This window comes from Salvia miltiorrhiza, unplaced genomic scaffold (genome assembly GCF_028751815.1).
Source record: "Salvia miltiorrhiza cultivar Shanhuang (shh) unplaced genomic scaffold, IMPLAD_Smil_shh original_scaffold_190, whole genome shotgun sequence".
Classification (NCBI taxonomy): Eukaryota; Viridiplantae; Streptophyta; class Magnoliopsida; order Lamiales; family Lamiaceae; genus Salvia; species Salvia miltiorrhiza.
The window spans coordinates 203,390-217,776 of record NW_026651498.1 but is presented as its reverse complement, the minus strand read 5'-3'; the positions used below and the strand labels follow the sequence as shown (position 1 = coordinate 217,776).

General features: G+C 38.2%; 1 protein-coding gene across 5 annotated transcripts; it reads right to left on the bottom strand.

The window, feature by feature from the left end:
• Nucleotides 1–585: 585 nt before the first annotated feature.
• LOC131003303 (protein ESSENTIAL FOR POTEXVIRUS ACCUMULATION 1) lies at nt 586–11,687 on the bottom strand. Of its 5 annotated transcripts, none has more exons than XM_057929813.1 (11): nt 11,113–11,687; nt 9,030–9,137; nt 8,205–8,315; nt 6,773–7,684; nt 6,572–6,692; nt 6,259–6,444; nt 5,195–5,923; nt 2,442–5,043; nt 1,716–1,909; nt 1,404–1,463; nt 586–1,212 (listed from the first exon to the last, which is right to left on the bottom strand). In XM_057929813.1, exons 3-11 carry the CDS (start codon nt 8,217–8,219, stop codon nt 824–826), a joined length of 5,208 nt encoding a protein of 1,735 aa, XP_057785796.1. In that variant the 5' UTR covers nt 8,220–8,315; nt 9,030–9,137; nt 11,113–11,687; the 3' UTR covers nt 586–823. The 5 variants fall into 5 exon arrangements, with proteins under 5 accessions (XP_057785796.1, XP_057785791.1, XP_057785792.1 ...); XM_057929808.1 differs by having other exon boundaries at nt 6,259–6,447; nt 11,113–11,675; XM_057929809.1 differs by having other exon boundaries at nt 6,259–6,447; nt 9,030–9,171; nt 11,113–11,636.
• Nucleotides 11,688–14,387: the final 2,700 nt, after the last annotated feature.

Sequence of the window (14,387 nt, the reverse complement as noted above, 5' to 3'; positions counted from 1 at the left end):
AAGTCCATGTTAAACACCAAAAAGTGAATAAATTTCATATATTTATACACTAATTACTCTTTTTTTATTATTTCTTATACAAACAAAGTTTAAGATAAAATTATACCTACTTTAGAATAAAATGAAATTCAAAAAGCACCATCATGCTTCTTTCTCTATTTTATAAGCACAATTATTCAAACATTTTTAATGACTTATAAATTCTTAAAAATTAATAAATTATACTCCTTCATCCCAAATGAAATATCTTATTTTTCTTTTTGGGTTGTCCCACTTGAAATGTCTTGTTTCTTTTTATGAAAAAAATTATCCTAAAAAAGTACAATTCTTGAGACTCACATCACCTTTTCAACTCTACACCACACCACTTAATAATATAATTAACATTTTCTAAATAACCGTGCCAAAAAGAAACAAGATATTTCATTTGGAATGAAGGGAGTACATCTCATTAGAGGTTATAAACTCTTCAAATATGCCTTGAAAGTTGGAACAACCAAACTAGGGCACCTCAAAATAGATAAGATCAAAATGCATCCCAACTCAGATTCGATTCAGTGAGGTCTACCAGTGGCCAAAAACAAGTATAAAAACTGCACGGTTAGTAGCATAAGTATAACTAAGCATTCAACTCTTACAATCAGTACAGTAGTTGATCTAAACTGAGTAAACTTAACAAAATTGCTTGAGCAGATAAATTAGTGCTGCAGTTGCTCCGTAAAGAGGGGTTAAAAATCCTCACTAAAAGAAAAGAAAAAAAGAAAAAAACAAAAGCATTTACAGTCTGTCTCAACACAAATGTATTTGCAGTTTCCTATGGGCTTTAATCCTCAATCGACTGAATCTCTCCCATCATGATCCTGTTGCTAACCACATTAAATCCTAAAACAGATGGACTCACTTTCTTCCCTTTCTTTCCCTTCTTCTTTCCTCCTCCTTTTGCACCCCCATCAGTCGCTGTCACACCACCTGTCTCTGATCCCAATCCATCAACAAACTTCGTTGTCGTATCTCTCGTTGCTGAGCCGTAGGCCTTTTCATTGTTCTGGTTTTTGAAGGCAACTTCAAGAACATCCTCAGGCAAAAAGTCTTTGTAATTTAGAAACTTGTCGATGAACTCGTGGTCAGGATCAAAGGAACCAAGATTTTCTATTAGAAGCATTTCGGCCTCCCCTCTTGATTGCTTCAAACAAAATTCCAGGAAACTTGTATCTACAAGAAAGAAAGGAAGGGAAACAAACCATGCAATCAACACAATATCAACTAGGTAGGGAGAGGGGGGGAAGGAATTCCAATTACGTCAGCTCTATCTCTCTGAAGGAACTGCAGGACATCAGCCCAAAATATCTCAAGCAAAACTAAAAAAGGCAATGAGGGTAGAATGAAGTAATTATAATAAATACCTTTTGATCCTACAAGTCTGATACACTCGCTCTCACACCATTCCTTGAAGTCCATAGCCTCTGTCACAGTATATAGGGAAGGGTTAGGCTACAAACCCATTTTAAAATACAAACTACGAGAATATATATGAATTTGCCGTGAAAATATATGAATTTAAAAATTGAAATTTTCGCTCTATGATTTTCGAACTCTGGCCCAAGAATTCATCCAACAATGTGATGAATCCATCATAATTATCATGATCCAAGGGCTGAAAATTATTTGTAGTTTATATATATATATTGATTCAAGTCAATACCAAAATTGCATACCTGAATTTTTATTTGAGGCATTCTTCTTCCCTTTCAGAACGGACTGAGTGGAGGAAGCAGCTGAAGAAAGTGAATGCTCAATAGGCCTTCCAGCGGTGGATTTCTGTCTGTTCAATGGACCTCCAGTATTTCCTTTCACGGGAGGGGCTTTGCTTCCCCAACTGCCCTGTGTTCCAAGTTGAGGATAATCTGACCTGCAGGAAATAGAATAGAAACTCGAATCACATATTCTACAACACGTCATCAGCCAAACTTAATGCACAGATCAATAATACTGCTGAGATATATTTTACCATCCATCACGAAGTTATTGAAACAGAGATGAATATTTTACCATCCACCGGTTCAGCTACCAATATACCCTCTTTTCATTAAATACTCACGTCACGTGTCCACCAGGAGAAGAACAATCTTCAGCTGGTACAACTTAAGGACATACGAATAGATATGTATCTGCCCTATGACATCTACAATCACATGCCTCTCACACCCCAGCACCTCCTATTTCTACTCGATCCAAATATTAACTTTGTGAAAGAACCCTTCATCCAAGACCTAACATACTATCTATTCAACAAACAATTAACACGCAAAATTTTAAAATTAATATGCAAAAAAGATACGAGCTGCATGGTCAATGCAACCATCATCATGAAACATATAATTTTATCAATAACTATAATATTTCTGATATGTAGATTATCACAAATAAGAAGAGAGCCATACTGCTTTGCCTCTGGTTTCACTTGATCCAACGGCCCCCAGAAGAGATCATCCTCCACTTTATTTTTTGACAGAGAAGAAACTTGTCTAGGGGATGCAGCCTTTGCAGGTGATGATCCAGAGACTGACCATGAGGAAACACTTCCACGGGCAGTTTGATTAGTTGCAGATTTCTGAGGAATTGGCACTGGAATTGCAGGTGCAGACGGCATGGACTTTTGTTGTTCCTTCAGGATATCCCTAAGTGAAGTTGGCTTATGAGGCTTCCCGGAATCAGTGGACCAAGCAGGACCAGATGGGCTTGCGGACTCCTCCTTCCACATAACAAAATCACCCAAGGAAGGGCCCGACGGCACAGCCATAAAAGCTTCCTTCTCCTGCTGCATTTGCCGAGTAATTTTTGCCTTGTCATTTGGACTTGACCCAACAGCCACATCAACCGAAGCTGCAGGAGCAACCTTAGCCCCGGCGCTCTTAACTTTAGAAGACTTTTTACGGCTCTTTTTAGTATCTTTAGCCTCGATAAAGTCATCATCAACAACAGCATTAATTTGTGAACTCACTGTTTTGGAAGACATCCCCCAGGCAGCACTTTCAGAAACTTCCATTTCTCTCTCGACTGACTTGGCAGCATCATCCCAAAATAGATCTTCAGCTTGGCTCTTCTTGCTCTTCTGGATTGAGGAACTCTCTGGTTTTAACTCAGTGCTGGTATCCTGGTGAACTACATTAGGTGCCTTGTTATCAGAACTCAAAATTACACCAGACCAGGGAGTAGAGATGGCCACAGAGGTTGAGATCTCAGAAACAGCCACTTCTTCTTGTGCTCTCCTCCTCTGCTCTTCCTGTTGTATTTCTAACAATGATTTTGGTTTGAAACCAGGAGCAGGTTTCCATGCACGTTGTCCGGCATGAGTGTGATCTGAAGCAGAAGCTGTCTGACCCTTGTACTCAACTGTTATCCCATCATCTGCAGAATTCCGGGAAGACAGCGATTGCTTGCCAAGCAAATCCACATCATCAGCAGCAACTTTCTCAGTCTTACTCCTCTCCTTTTTGGAAACAGGTGCCTCAAGTAAATCCACATGCACAGTCAGTGTCTCAGGTTTTGCCTGAGTGTTTGCTCTTTCACTTTCAGACTTAGGCTGTTGAGGCTTAGACGCACCCTTTACCAAGTCAGTAGAAACCTTCAAAGCCTTTTGCTTTTTGGATTTCTTCTCTACCGGTTTCTTCGCTTCCACGGCCTCAGGAACTTTCATTTCCTTCACAGGTAAAGACTCACTAATGACATGTTCACCTAAATCTTGTGCATATTCAGAACTTCTAGCTGAACTCTCTTTCGATGCATTTACATCTTTGTGAATATTAGCAGCAGTCAATTGCTGTTCAACTGATTCTGCTAAATTTCCTACAGGTGTAGCACTCAAAGTGACATCAGAGGTTGCAGCTCTGGCAGCTACATCATCATCAGATTTTTGTTCCAATGGCTTATTGTTCGTCACTTCTGACGTACCTATTTCCTCCATTTCATCAGTTGTCTTAGAAGACATATCTTGCTGCTTTTCTACAATTTGATGTGGCAGAGGGGTATTCCAATTTCTTTGCTCCACATTATTGGCAAAAGATCGATGTGGGATGTGCATAGATGTTTCTACAGAAATATTTGGGCTAAAATCCTGTGAAAGACTGGGAGGGGTAACAGGTAAGACAACATTCGCATTTTCATGTTGTGAATTTGGGGATTGCAGCTGGAGACCCATTTTATATAACTCGTGTGGTTGTTGAAATGGGGCATGATCAACATTAGTATTCCCTGCAGCCAAACCTCCAGCTTGCAAATGCTGGAATGATGGATCACCTAGTCGTTGATTAGGATGCTGCTCGGAGAGAAACTGTGAAAGCAATTGTTGCTGACGCAATAATTGTTGCTGCTCTTCCTGCTTCTGTTGCTGCTTAATAAGTAATAGCTTATCCAAAAGGGACGGTTGTGGTGGAACTGGCACCTGAGATTGCAGCTGCAACATATACTGCTGTTGCAACAAACTTAGCAGTTGCGGATCTTGGGACAGACTAGATGTCAGTAGGTTATCCGGAGTTAATAGGTTGGATTGATTATCAATAGATTTGGGCAATAAATTACTCAAGGGTGTATTCTGCATCTGCAGCCTTTGCTGCATGCCAACTGCAGATTGTGGAGGAAAATTCTGAGAGTGATGAATGTCTAACTTATCCTGAAGCGGGTCCAGTCCCCCTTGGACAGGGAAATTCAACCAACCACCCATTCCATTGTTGACATTGGAGCTGGGTCTTTCAGCTAGCCCCTGACGGGATGGCATTAAGTCCACATTCTGTGAATGATTCTGTGCAAGAGCATTGTCTGCAATAGAAGACAAAAGGTTCTGGCGAGCCAGTGATGCATCGCCCACTAAATCTGTCTTTGTAGAAATAGCAGCAGCATCTCTCCCTGGCCAAAATGGATAAGGACTCGGAACAGATCTCTGCCTCTCCAGCATCATCTTTTTTGCCAATAGATAAGGATCATCGCCACCATTACCTCCCAGAGAAGGAAGTGTGTTAGAATTATTTCCATTGTATCCCTGCATAGCTGCAAATAATATTCTCATCAGATTACAAAAATGATATGATGAAAAAGCAAAATTGATATAGTGGAGGCACTAAAGTGGCAGTAATCTTTTCTGAAATCTCAACGACGGGAACACTGTCCTTTTTCCTTGCTTAAATAGAAATAAACAAACCTTCTGAGAGAGCAAACTTTTCAAATGCTGCAGGATTCATGCTGCCCGCCATGAGCGACTCCAGAAACCTGTTTTCAGCCTCAGTCGTTGAACCAGGTTTATATCTTGAATCGGTTTTTGACGTTTCAGGCTCATTCAAAACTGGGTGAAGATTTCCCAAGTTTCCATAGTTCAACCTACCAGATGAATCTTGGATTTCATTTGGTTTAGGTGTATTAAATCCAGGAGGTGGTCGAGCTTTAGCACGCAAGTGTGGCATCACATCTCCAAGTGAAGAGAATGGACTATCAGGCGGTGCACTGGCTAAGCGAACCAACAATTCTATGCCAAAATACCCAGCTTCAAACCATGTAATGATATCACTTCCAGAAAAAGGACCTTGAATTTCACCCTGCGGATCTTTATAGATGAGTACTAGGTCTTCAGGCGGAATCTGGGAAATTTTGCGAGCCTCCATCTCCCTGTCCAACACTGCTGATGTTTGCCTTCTCATCATAGGATGATCACCCATCTGCCACTGAGGTCCCTGTCCCTTTCTAGTGTTAGGGGAATCTATTGAACTGTTCTCCAAAGCACTGTTAAAATCTCTCTGAACATCAGCAGATGACTCTCCCCTATCATGCGAAACAGTACGTGAGCGTTCTACAAAAGATGAAGATCTCCATGAACCGTCATGTCCTGGGGCATTAGACTCTCTGGAGCCAAGAATGCTGCTATTTTCTTTCAAAGCTGAACCAAAGCATGAATTAGACAATTTAAAAACCAATGCTTCTTCCCATCATAGAGATAGAGTAAAACTTTACGGACCAGAACAGGTACTAGGACAATAAACTCATCCATAAGCCAACTGAAATGAATAATAAAATCGCACAACAGCAATGACTTCACATCAACATATAACAGTAAATGTAAAGATAATTTAGAGAAGATTCTGTGTCACCAAATTTTTTGAAAGTTCTTTTACTTGATTAGTAAGTCAGATATTATATTACATTATTTGTTTGGTTTAATAATACTAACTTGCTTTGGCTCATACAATTATCAAATTAACATTATTAATTTACCTTCAGCATGCAGTTTGTGGTCAGAAGTCTGATAGTCCTGCATGGCCTCCACTTTTGCATTAGACCAAGAATATATCTGCCTTTCATCAGACAAACCTTCTGAATAACTTGTATAACCACCTTTAGCATTGTCAAACACCTCATGTTTAGAATCATCATGAGAAGCTGCAAGATCATCTCTGCTTCCTGCTAATCCCACAAAAAAAAAATAATAAATAAATAAACTGAATTTGCTAAACATTGTCTGCTAAAACTGGCTGAAGGTAATGAAATACACACACAAAAATGTAGCTATACTAATAAAACACAATACCAAGCCTGCTTCTTCTAGAATGCATAAAATCAGCAGTTGCTCGGCCAGCAGATCCATCTTTACTGATTTGAGGTGCACCACTGCTGACAATTTCTTCTTTCTCAATCCCCTTGAGGATAACCTACAATTGAACCTACACAATCAATTTTAAAATAGACAAGCCTTAATAAACTTTTGCAACCAATAGGTAGCACGCTTTACCAATTCTTCAGGAGTTGGAGCACAAAAGGCCATGGGCTCCACATATTCCTCTTGCGTAAGAGAAGGCACATGAATAATCCCCTCCAAAAACTTTGTGCAGGATCTCATATCAACTGACCTGTAGATATCAATCAACTTCGTCCTGCTATATTTTAGAGTATGGGACTCACCGTCAACACTATCATCTTTTTCTAAGACAGGTCCATGTAATTGCAGATTACCAGCTATGTGGGAGACGGAGCTCCCCATAGAGTTAACCTTTCCTCTACCAAGAGAAAAGGTTGGTGCATGATTTTCTCCACGTCCCCTTCCATGTGAAAACACATGACCCTGCTTGTTTGGAGTTGAAGATTGGTGGTGAGGATCTGCTCTTCCTCGGCTGTAGGATGAGTTTGATCTCCATGGTCGAAAATGCTCCCCATCTCTCTCTTCCTTTGCATGAACACGAGGTTGAGGAGACCCTTTGTCGCGAATTAGATCATTTTCTTTACTAGAATCCCCCCACTTTTCACGCACAACGTCAACCTCTTTGTCATCAGGTCCCCAGCGAGAATTCCATTTGCTCTCTCGGCGTTGATCGTGACCTTCTTTATTTGCTGAATCAGTCCATCGCTCTCCTGGGGTACGGCGCACTTCACCATATTGTTTCCCAGAAGAATCAGCCCACCGATCCACTCGGCGGTTACCAGGAAGCTCTCTTTCCCCTTCTCTCCATCGGTCTTTACGGACAGAGGAATTGGTATCCCTTTCTTCATCACACCAACGATCACGCCTACCAGATTCCATATCCCTTATGGATGGACGGAAAACATCTTTCTTGTTCTGGTTATCATTCAAGTCCTCAACTGCTCCAGGTAGTTTTGTACTATCTCGGGAATTGGCCTGTCCTGGAAGTGAACTAAGATGGTTCTCCTGCACCAGAAAACCATTTGTTGTGGCATAAATGAAGACACAGAGAAAGAATGGTTCAAAACTCTAATGCTCGTTCAAAACTATAACTCCAATTAAAAGGAAGAATCTATAATCTATAATCTATAACTATATTAAAGCACAAGTTTAGGCTGAATTTTTTCCCGCCCATGCACACTTCATTTTATCCAGTGGGTAACTATACTGCTGGTTGTCTGCTGGGCCTTGCACAGATCGCTGGTTTTGGTTCCAATTTCCAAAATATGGAGCCCAAATTTAAATTTCAAATTTCAAATCTGTCAATTATGGAGCCAATTTGCTACACAGTCAAGTCTATAAATATCAGATTATTTCATACAATAATTTCCCAATGCAGACTTTCTCTCTCTACTTTTTTTTGATTTGTTCTCTCTCTGCTTTTGATTGTTCTAATTCTTTTTCATGCATTTTAATTTTTATGATTTTTACATTTTTAGGTAGTACATTTATGTTTATTTAGTTTAGCAATTATTACAACACTTACTTCTACTTGATACATAAAGCCTATATCAGAGATATTAATTGCAAATATTTCTGAAATCTCCCCAGATGAAGACTTGATGTCAATGGAGCATTGAAGTGTTACCTCTGAGATCTGCAAAAGCCACAACAAATGGTGTTAGTGTAATTTTGATATTAGCTAAACTATTCTTTATGAATATTTACAATTCTCTTAACGCATTTGTGCAGATAGCAAGGAGAAGATAAAAACACAGTACATTTGAAAATTTAATTTTATGAATGAAACAAGATGTGTGAATATCCTCTTTTTTGCCACAAATGAGTACAAGTAAAATATAAAATTGCTCTTTTTTGCCACGGTATAAAATTGCTCCTAATGATTCTTCCATTTCATAAAGGCAACACATAGAAAAATAAGAAAATTAAAGTTTTTCTTGTGTGCAATTGAAAACAGATCATGTAAATATACAAAAAAAAATCAGTAATGCCACGAAACAATGGTTTATTGCTGAATAAATTTCTGCTAAGTATTATAGCCATTTTACATACTTTTTGGCAATTTCTTCCATGTGGGCAGCTGTAATAATATTACAGCATCGGCAGTAGCACGAATTCATATCAAATGAGCATTTCATAACAAAGGCAATATTTTCATGTTTTATAGACTTTATAACAATAGTCTTTATAACAATGATACAAAAAAGATGTTGCATGAATTCATATCAAATGCAGATATATGCAGATAATTTCTAATAATGTTTCTATAATTTCTCCTTCGTCAAAATATGCGCATTTGTTATTAAAAATCAGAAGAAGTCTAATATAAATTATTAGAAAGTGATCATACCCTTTTATCAAGAAAAGATGCTTGACAGAGGACTTGCCTTCACCAAGAGGCGTCGGAGTGATACCCCAACAAGCACATAATATCCATTTGTTGTAGATATTCGTAGATCTACATGCGAAAAAAAATAAAGATGTTCATAGATCTACAAAATTAATACGCGAAAAAAAAAATAAAGATGTTTCTCTTATAAGAACAAACTAATCTGCAAAAAAAAAATGTTCATTTAAGAACCAATTTGTGTAGATATTCATAGATCTACGAAAATGATACCATAAACACAAAAGATGAAAAACTAAAAAACGAAAAATTAATATGCTAAAGAACATAAAGATCTTCAGTTTAATACTAACACTTTGTGTAGATATTTACAGATCTACCAAGAATACTGACAAAACACCAAAAAATGAAAATTAATCCGGCAAATTAGTGTAAAAAACACACACATTGACAAGAAACATCCACATTAACAAGCAGACAAATATTTATATGGAGATGCGTGGAATTAAATATGCAGGCGAAGAAGTGGAGAAGAGCAACCATAAGGCGGCGAGAGTGGACGAGCAGCTGGAAGCGGAGATGGAAGTCGAGCTGAAAGTGCAGTCGGATCAGTGGAGGAAGGCTGCGGCCTGAGCGAGGCGGGCGACGGTAACTGGAGGAGATGAGATGAGGGAGACTGGGAGACGAGGGGGTTGGGCAATGGCAAGGACAGCAGGAGAGGAGAGAGAGACACACAGAGTGGCACTGCCGCAGAGATAGGAGTGAAGATTTAGGGTTGAGTTTGGGGAGAAGAGTCTAGAATTCCTATAGCTTGTGTGCGGCGCCTCAAACCCTAAGAGTGAAGATCTCTCCTTTTATATGACTACAAGTATTTATTCCATAATTAATTATTCTGCTTGCTCTTTGCCAATTTTCAAAAAAAAAATCAATAAAATTCAATTGGAATCTATCTATATATACTAATATAAAAGCAAAGATTTCTAGGGGAATGTGTTTCCCGCCAATGCATGCTCCATTTTATCCACTGGGTAATTTTTGTCTTTGTTGTATGCTGGGCATTGCCAAATTCTACACTTTTCAAATTCAAAATTTTTTGGTGCCCAAATTGATTGCTGATAACTGATAAGTGTGAGCTTCTTTCTATAAATAGGGCCTCAGATTATATCACACAACATTTTCAAATTGCAAACTCTCTCTCTAATCTTGGTTTTTCAATTGCTTTTTTATGCTATTTTATTTTTACTGTTTTTATGTGGTATTTTCCTTTTTATTTTGTTTAGTTTTTTGCTGTTTATTATTAGTTTCAATTACAACTAAGATACAAACCTATACATTTATTTGTAATATAATTAAGCCTATAAAGAAAGGAGCCACATACTTGGATTCCAAAGCATATCATTATGTCATCAGCACAATGTGTAGAGGAACAGTCCTCTATTGAATATTGAAACTGATTATAATTAGTCCTACGCTTGAAACTTTATTCATATACAATGAAAAGTGAATCATGAAAGTGAAAGCAGAAGGGATTGCTGAGAGAGCATCCGTGGCTTAATCTTCTCATTGTTGACTTAAATGATGGAGCAAACAGGAGGGTACAATTTTAGATTTAGGTAGCAAAAGGAGGCTATACTTTTATAGAATATATCATCGTTGAAAGAGCTGATATAACAACAAAACAGAATAATCGCTACACAAACGACAGAGAAGCTTTTTTCTGCATCAACAAAAACCAGACCTCCTTTTTTCATTTTCCAAATTGCATGCATTTGTTTCCATTCCTTAAGTCGATCTATCTCAATAATTTAAATATTTGTTTTCTAGCAGATTCATACCTGTCAGTATAAAAAGAAACTAATCTTCAAGGAAAAAAAAAACTGTTCTTTTAAGAACCCATTTGTGAGTATAAAAAGAAACTAATCTGCAAAGAATAAAAAAACTAATCTGCAAAAAAAATGTTTTTACCTTTGTCTGTATAAAAAAACTAATCTGCAAAATACCCAGAATAATCGCCAAAAACCAAAAACTCAGAAACCAGAAAAATCGCAGAAACCAAAAAACTAATCTGCAAAGAAAATGTTTATACCTTTCTGTGTAGATTTAAAAGCCAAAAACCCAGAATAATCGCAACACTTATCTCAAATTCGAATCAAATATTGAGAGGCGATTATGGGGCTGTAGAATTCTCCTCTTCCGAATCGGGGAAAAAACGCCGCCGGAGGCGACAGAGCGCCGAAGCTATCGAAGAAATTCAGCGAGAGGTTCGGGCGGACCATGGAAGTGACCGCCACCGGCTTCGAGAAAACCAAGCTTGTGGCGGCGGTGGGGCTCGAGAAGACGAAGGTGGCGGCGAAGAAAGTGAAGGGGTATGAAACGGCAGCTAGGGTTGAGGTGACGGGTAGAAGACGGTGGCAGATTGGAGGAGTTGGAGGGGAGGGATGTTGACGATGAGATTTGGAGACAAAGTGAGGTGAGGTAGACTTTGTGGAGAAAGAATTAAATTGTATGTTTGGAGGATTGGATCTGCAAAATGAGATCGGCGGATCTGTTGAAATTAGGGTATAAGTTTGGGAGAAAGTGGAGAACACTCTAGAAGCGGCTGAAACCCTAAAAACTAATGCCTCTCTCTATTTATATTATGCTGTGTTTATTGAGTAAAAAATATTGTGGTTGGGATAGTATATGGCAGATATATTGTTTATGTTGTTTTTATTGAATAATAATTTAGTTGGGCTCCAAATTATTAGTAATTGTTTAGTACTTTCTTTAGGTTTGTGGCCAACAAAAAAAAGTTTACACTTATTTACTGGACTTCATGAAGTTTGCTATAATAAATTTATTTTTCTATATTATTTCTTTAATTTATTGATTGGATTAATGGTTTTTATGTGAATTGATATGATTGTGAAGTAATTGGCTCGATATATTCTAAATTTCTGTTATCTAGAAACTGATATTTATATTCTTCCTTTCCAAGTGAATTATTGATTGTATTTAACCTATATATAAAAAAATAGCATTTCCATCCCTTGCAATACATGGGAAAGATATTTTTATTTTTTATATTTATATAAAATTAATATTAGTTCAATTATTATACTTATAAATATAATAAAAAAATAATTTTAATTGAATATATTTGAATTGAATATTGAGAAAATAAAAAAGAATTCATAATTATAAAATTTAATATTATGAAAAACAAAAACAAAGAAAATAAGTTAAAAAAAATAAAAATAAAATACTAATTAAGAAGAATTTAAAATATATTTATTCAAAAAATATGAGAGAGGATAAAGGATACGAGATCTCATGCGCTTTTGCAATCCATTGAGTTCCAAACTTCCCTTTAGCGGTAAAACAATAGTCTTTGGCGGCGATTTTCAACAAATTTTACCAGTGATTTCCAAAGGCAGCAGACAATATGTTGTGAATGCTACAATCAATGTATCGTATCTCTAGAAAAGTTGCACAATATTAAGGCTAACCAAAAACATGAGACTTCAGAATGCATGCTCATAAGATGAATCAATTCAATTGGACATTTTTTCTAAGTGGATTTCAAGTATTGGAGATAAGACAATTGGAGGTCCTAATGATGGAGAAGCAACCATTGATATTCCATATGACATTTTGCTTAAATACGACGAAGATCATATTGCTACCATTGTTGATTACATTTATTCATCAGACAATAAAGCCATCGACACCGCATATTATTTACAAGAACGTGCAATTTTGGCACCAACTTTAGATGTTGTAGAGTTTATTAACCAACATATGATTTCGTTGAATGAAAGTGAATCTGAATCATACTTTAGCTTAGATACGTACTCCATGCAGATTAAAATAAAATGATTCTATATTCCAAGATATTCAGTAATTCTTGAACAGTATTAGATGTTATGGTATTCGTAATTATGAGTTATTTTTTAAAGTTGGAACACCAGTAATGCTTCTTAGGAATCTTGATCTTGCTAACGATTTATGCAATGGAACTAGACTGGTTATTACAAGATTTGACAGTCATGTATTACAGGCAAAAGTTATGACCGATCAAAATGCAGGTTGCGAAGTGTTGATTCTAGAATGTTACTTACTCCATCAGATCTCAGGTTGCCATTTAAGTTTCAACGGCTATAATTTTTGCCCATTGTCTCTTATGCTATGACCATTAACAAAAGTCAAGGTCAATTCTTGAAACGTGTTGGTTTGTTTTTGAAAGAACCGGTTTTTAGTCACGACCAATTGTATGTAGTTGTGTCACGAGTCACATGTCGAAGTGGATTGAAAATTTTAATCATTAACGATGATGATGTAGACAATATATCTACTATAAATGTTGTGTACAAAGAAGTGTTCAAAATTTTATAATGAATTTTACTTTTTGCATGTCTTTCTTCCCCTTACCAGGGCGAAAGCCTTGGGAAGGGGTGACCATCTCAGGGGTCTCTGACACCGGGTGAGAGGTGTCCACCTCGGGCACGGTGGGTTGCTCTGAAGGGCCTGTACGGGAGTCAGAACCTCCCGAGCCACGCCCCCCGCTGCGAGAGGGAGAAGCAGTGGCAGCCAGATCGAGCCCGCACTTCGCTCTCCAAGACATGCTTACAAATGAAAGATTCCACACTGTTAGAATCAGGGTAACAAAAGTCAATATATTTTCTAACACATATTTTTACCTATCGATGCCTCTGGATACAGGGGAAATAGACCATTGGCTGCCAAGGCCGAATTGTTTTCGGCAAGGTATCTACAGTCTAAGGGCTGGGCGTTGTTCATGGCGTTGAGATGGGTTATGACCCCCAAGTCAAATGCGGAGGGGGCATCTGGAGAGGCTGGTTTATAAGTAGTCCGAGGGCTGTGCCATTCCAGCTCCAGAGCGCCGTAATCACGCCAGGAACCAATAAGGGTGCGCGCGTAACAATAATAAGATAAAAAACCTTTGTCAAATGAATTCAGGGAAGAAAGGAAGGTGGTGGGATATTTCTTAAGACCAGCAAAGCTATACAGGGGGTTGCCCTGCATACGGAGAGACTGGGTCTGATAAAATAGTTTGCCAGTGTCTCCGACACCATGGGCTCTGCACAAAATGTGGAAGGAGTATAACCTCCGGATGGCGGAGGAGGTGACTTGGAAAAAGGGGATGCGGTAATGATTGCAGACTGCAACCAAGAGAGAAGGGGGAAGAAGCCTCAGGCCGGCGTCTATCTGGGCTTTCCAAACGACCACTGCTTTATGATCGCGCATTCTCTTTGGGGGCGGCGAGGCCTTAGAGAAAGGTTCGAATTTTATGTCCGCGGGACGAAGACATTTGTCTCTCATTTTCTCCATCGCCGCGACACCAAGGCGGGATTCGGGAAC

What these genes read in the sequence shown, in the direction of transcription:
- LOC131003303 (XM_057929808.1), bottom strand. An exon ending in TTCTAGAAGAAGCAGGCTTG is followed by an intron (nt 6,448 to 6,571) that starts GTATTGTGTTTT and finishes TTGTGGGATTAG; the next exon opens with CAGGAAGCAGAGATGATCTT. An exon ending in AAAGTTTGCTCTCTCAGAAG is followed by an intron (nt 5,044 to 5,194) that starts GTTTGTTTATTT and finishes TATTATTTGCAG; the next exon opens with CTATGCAGGGATACAATGGA.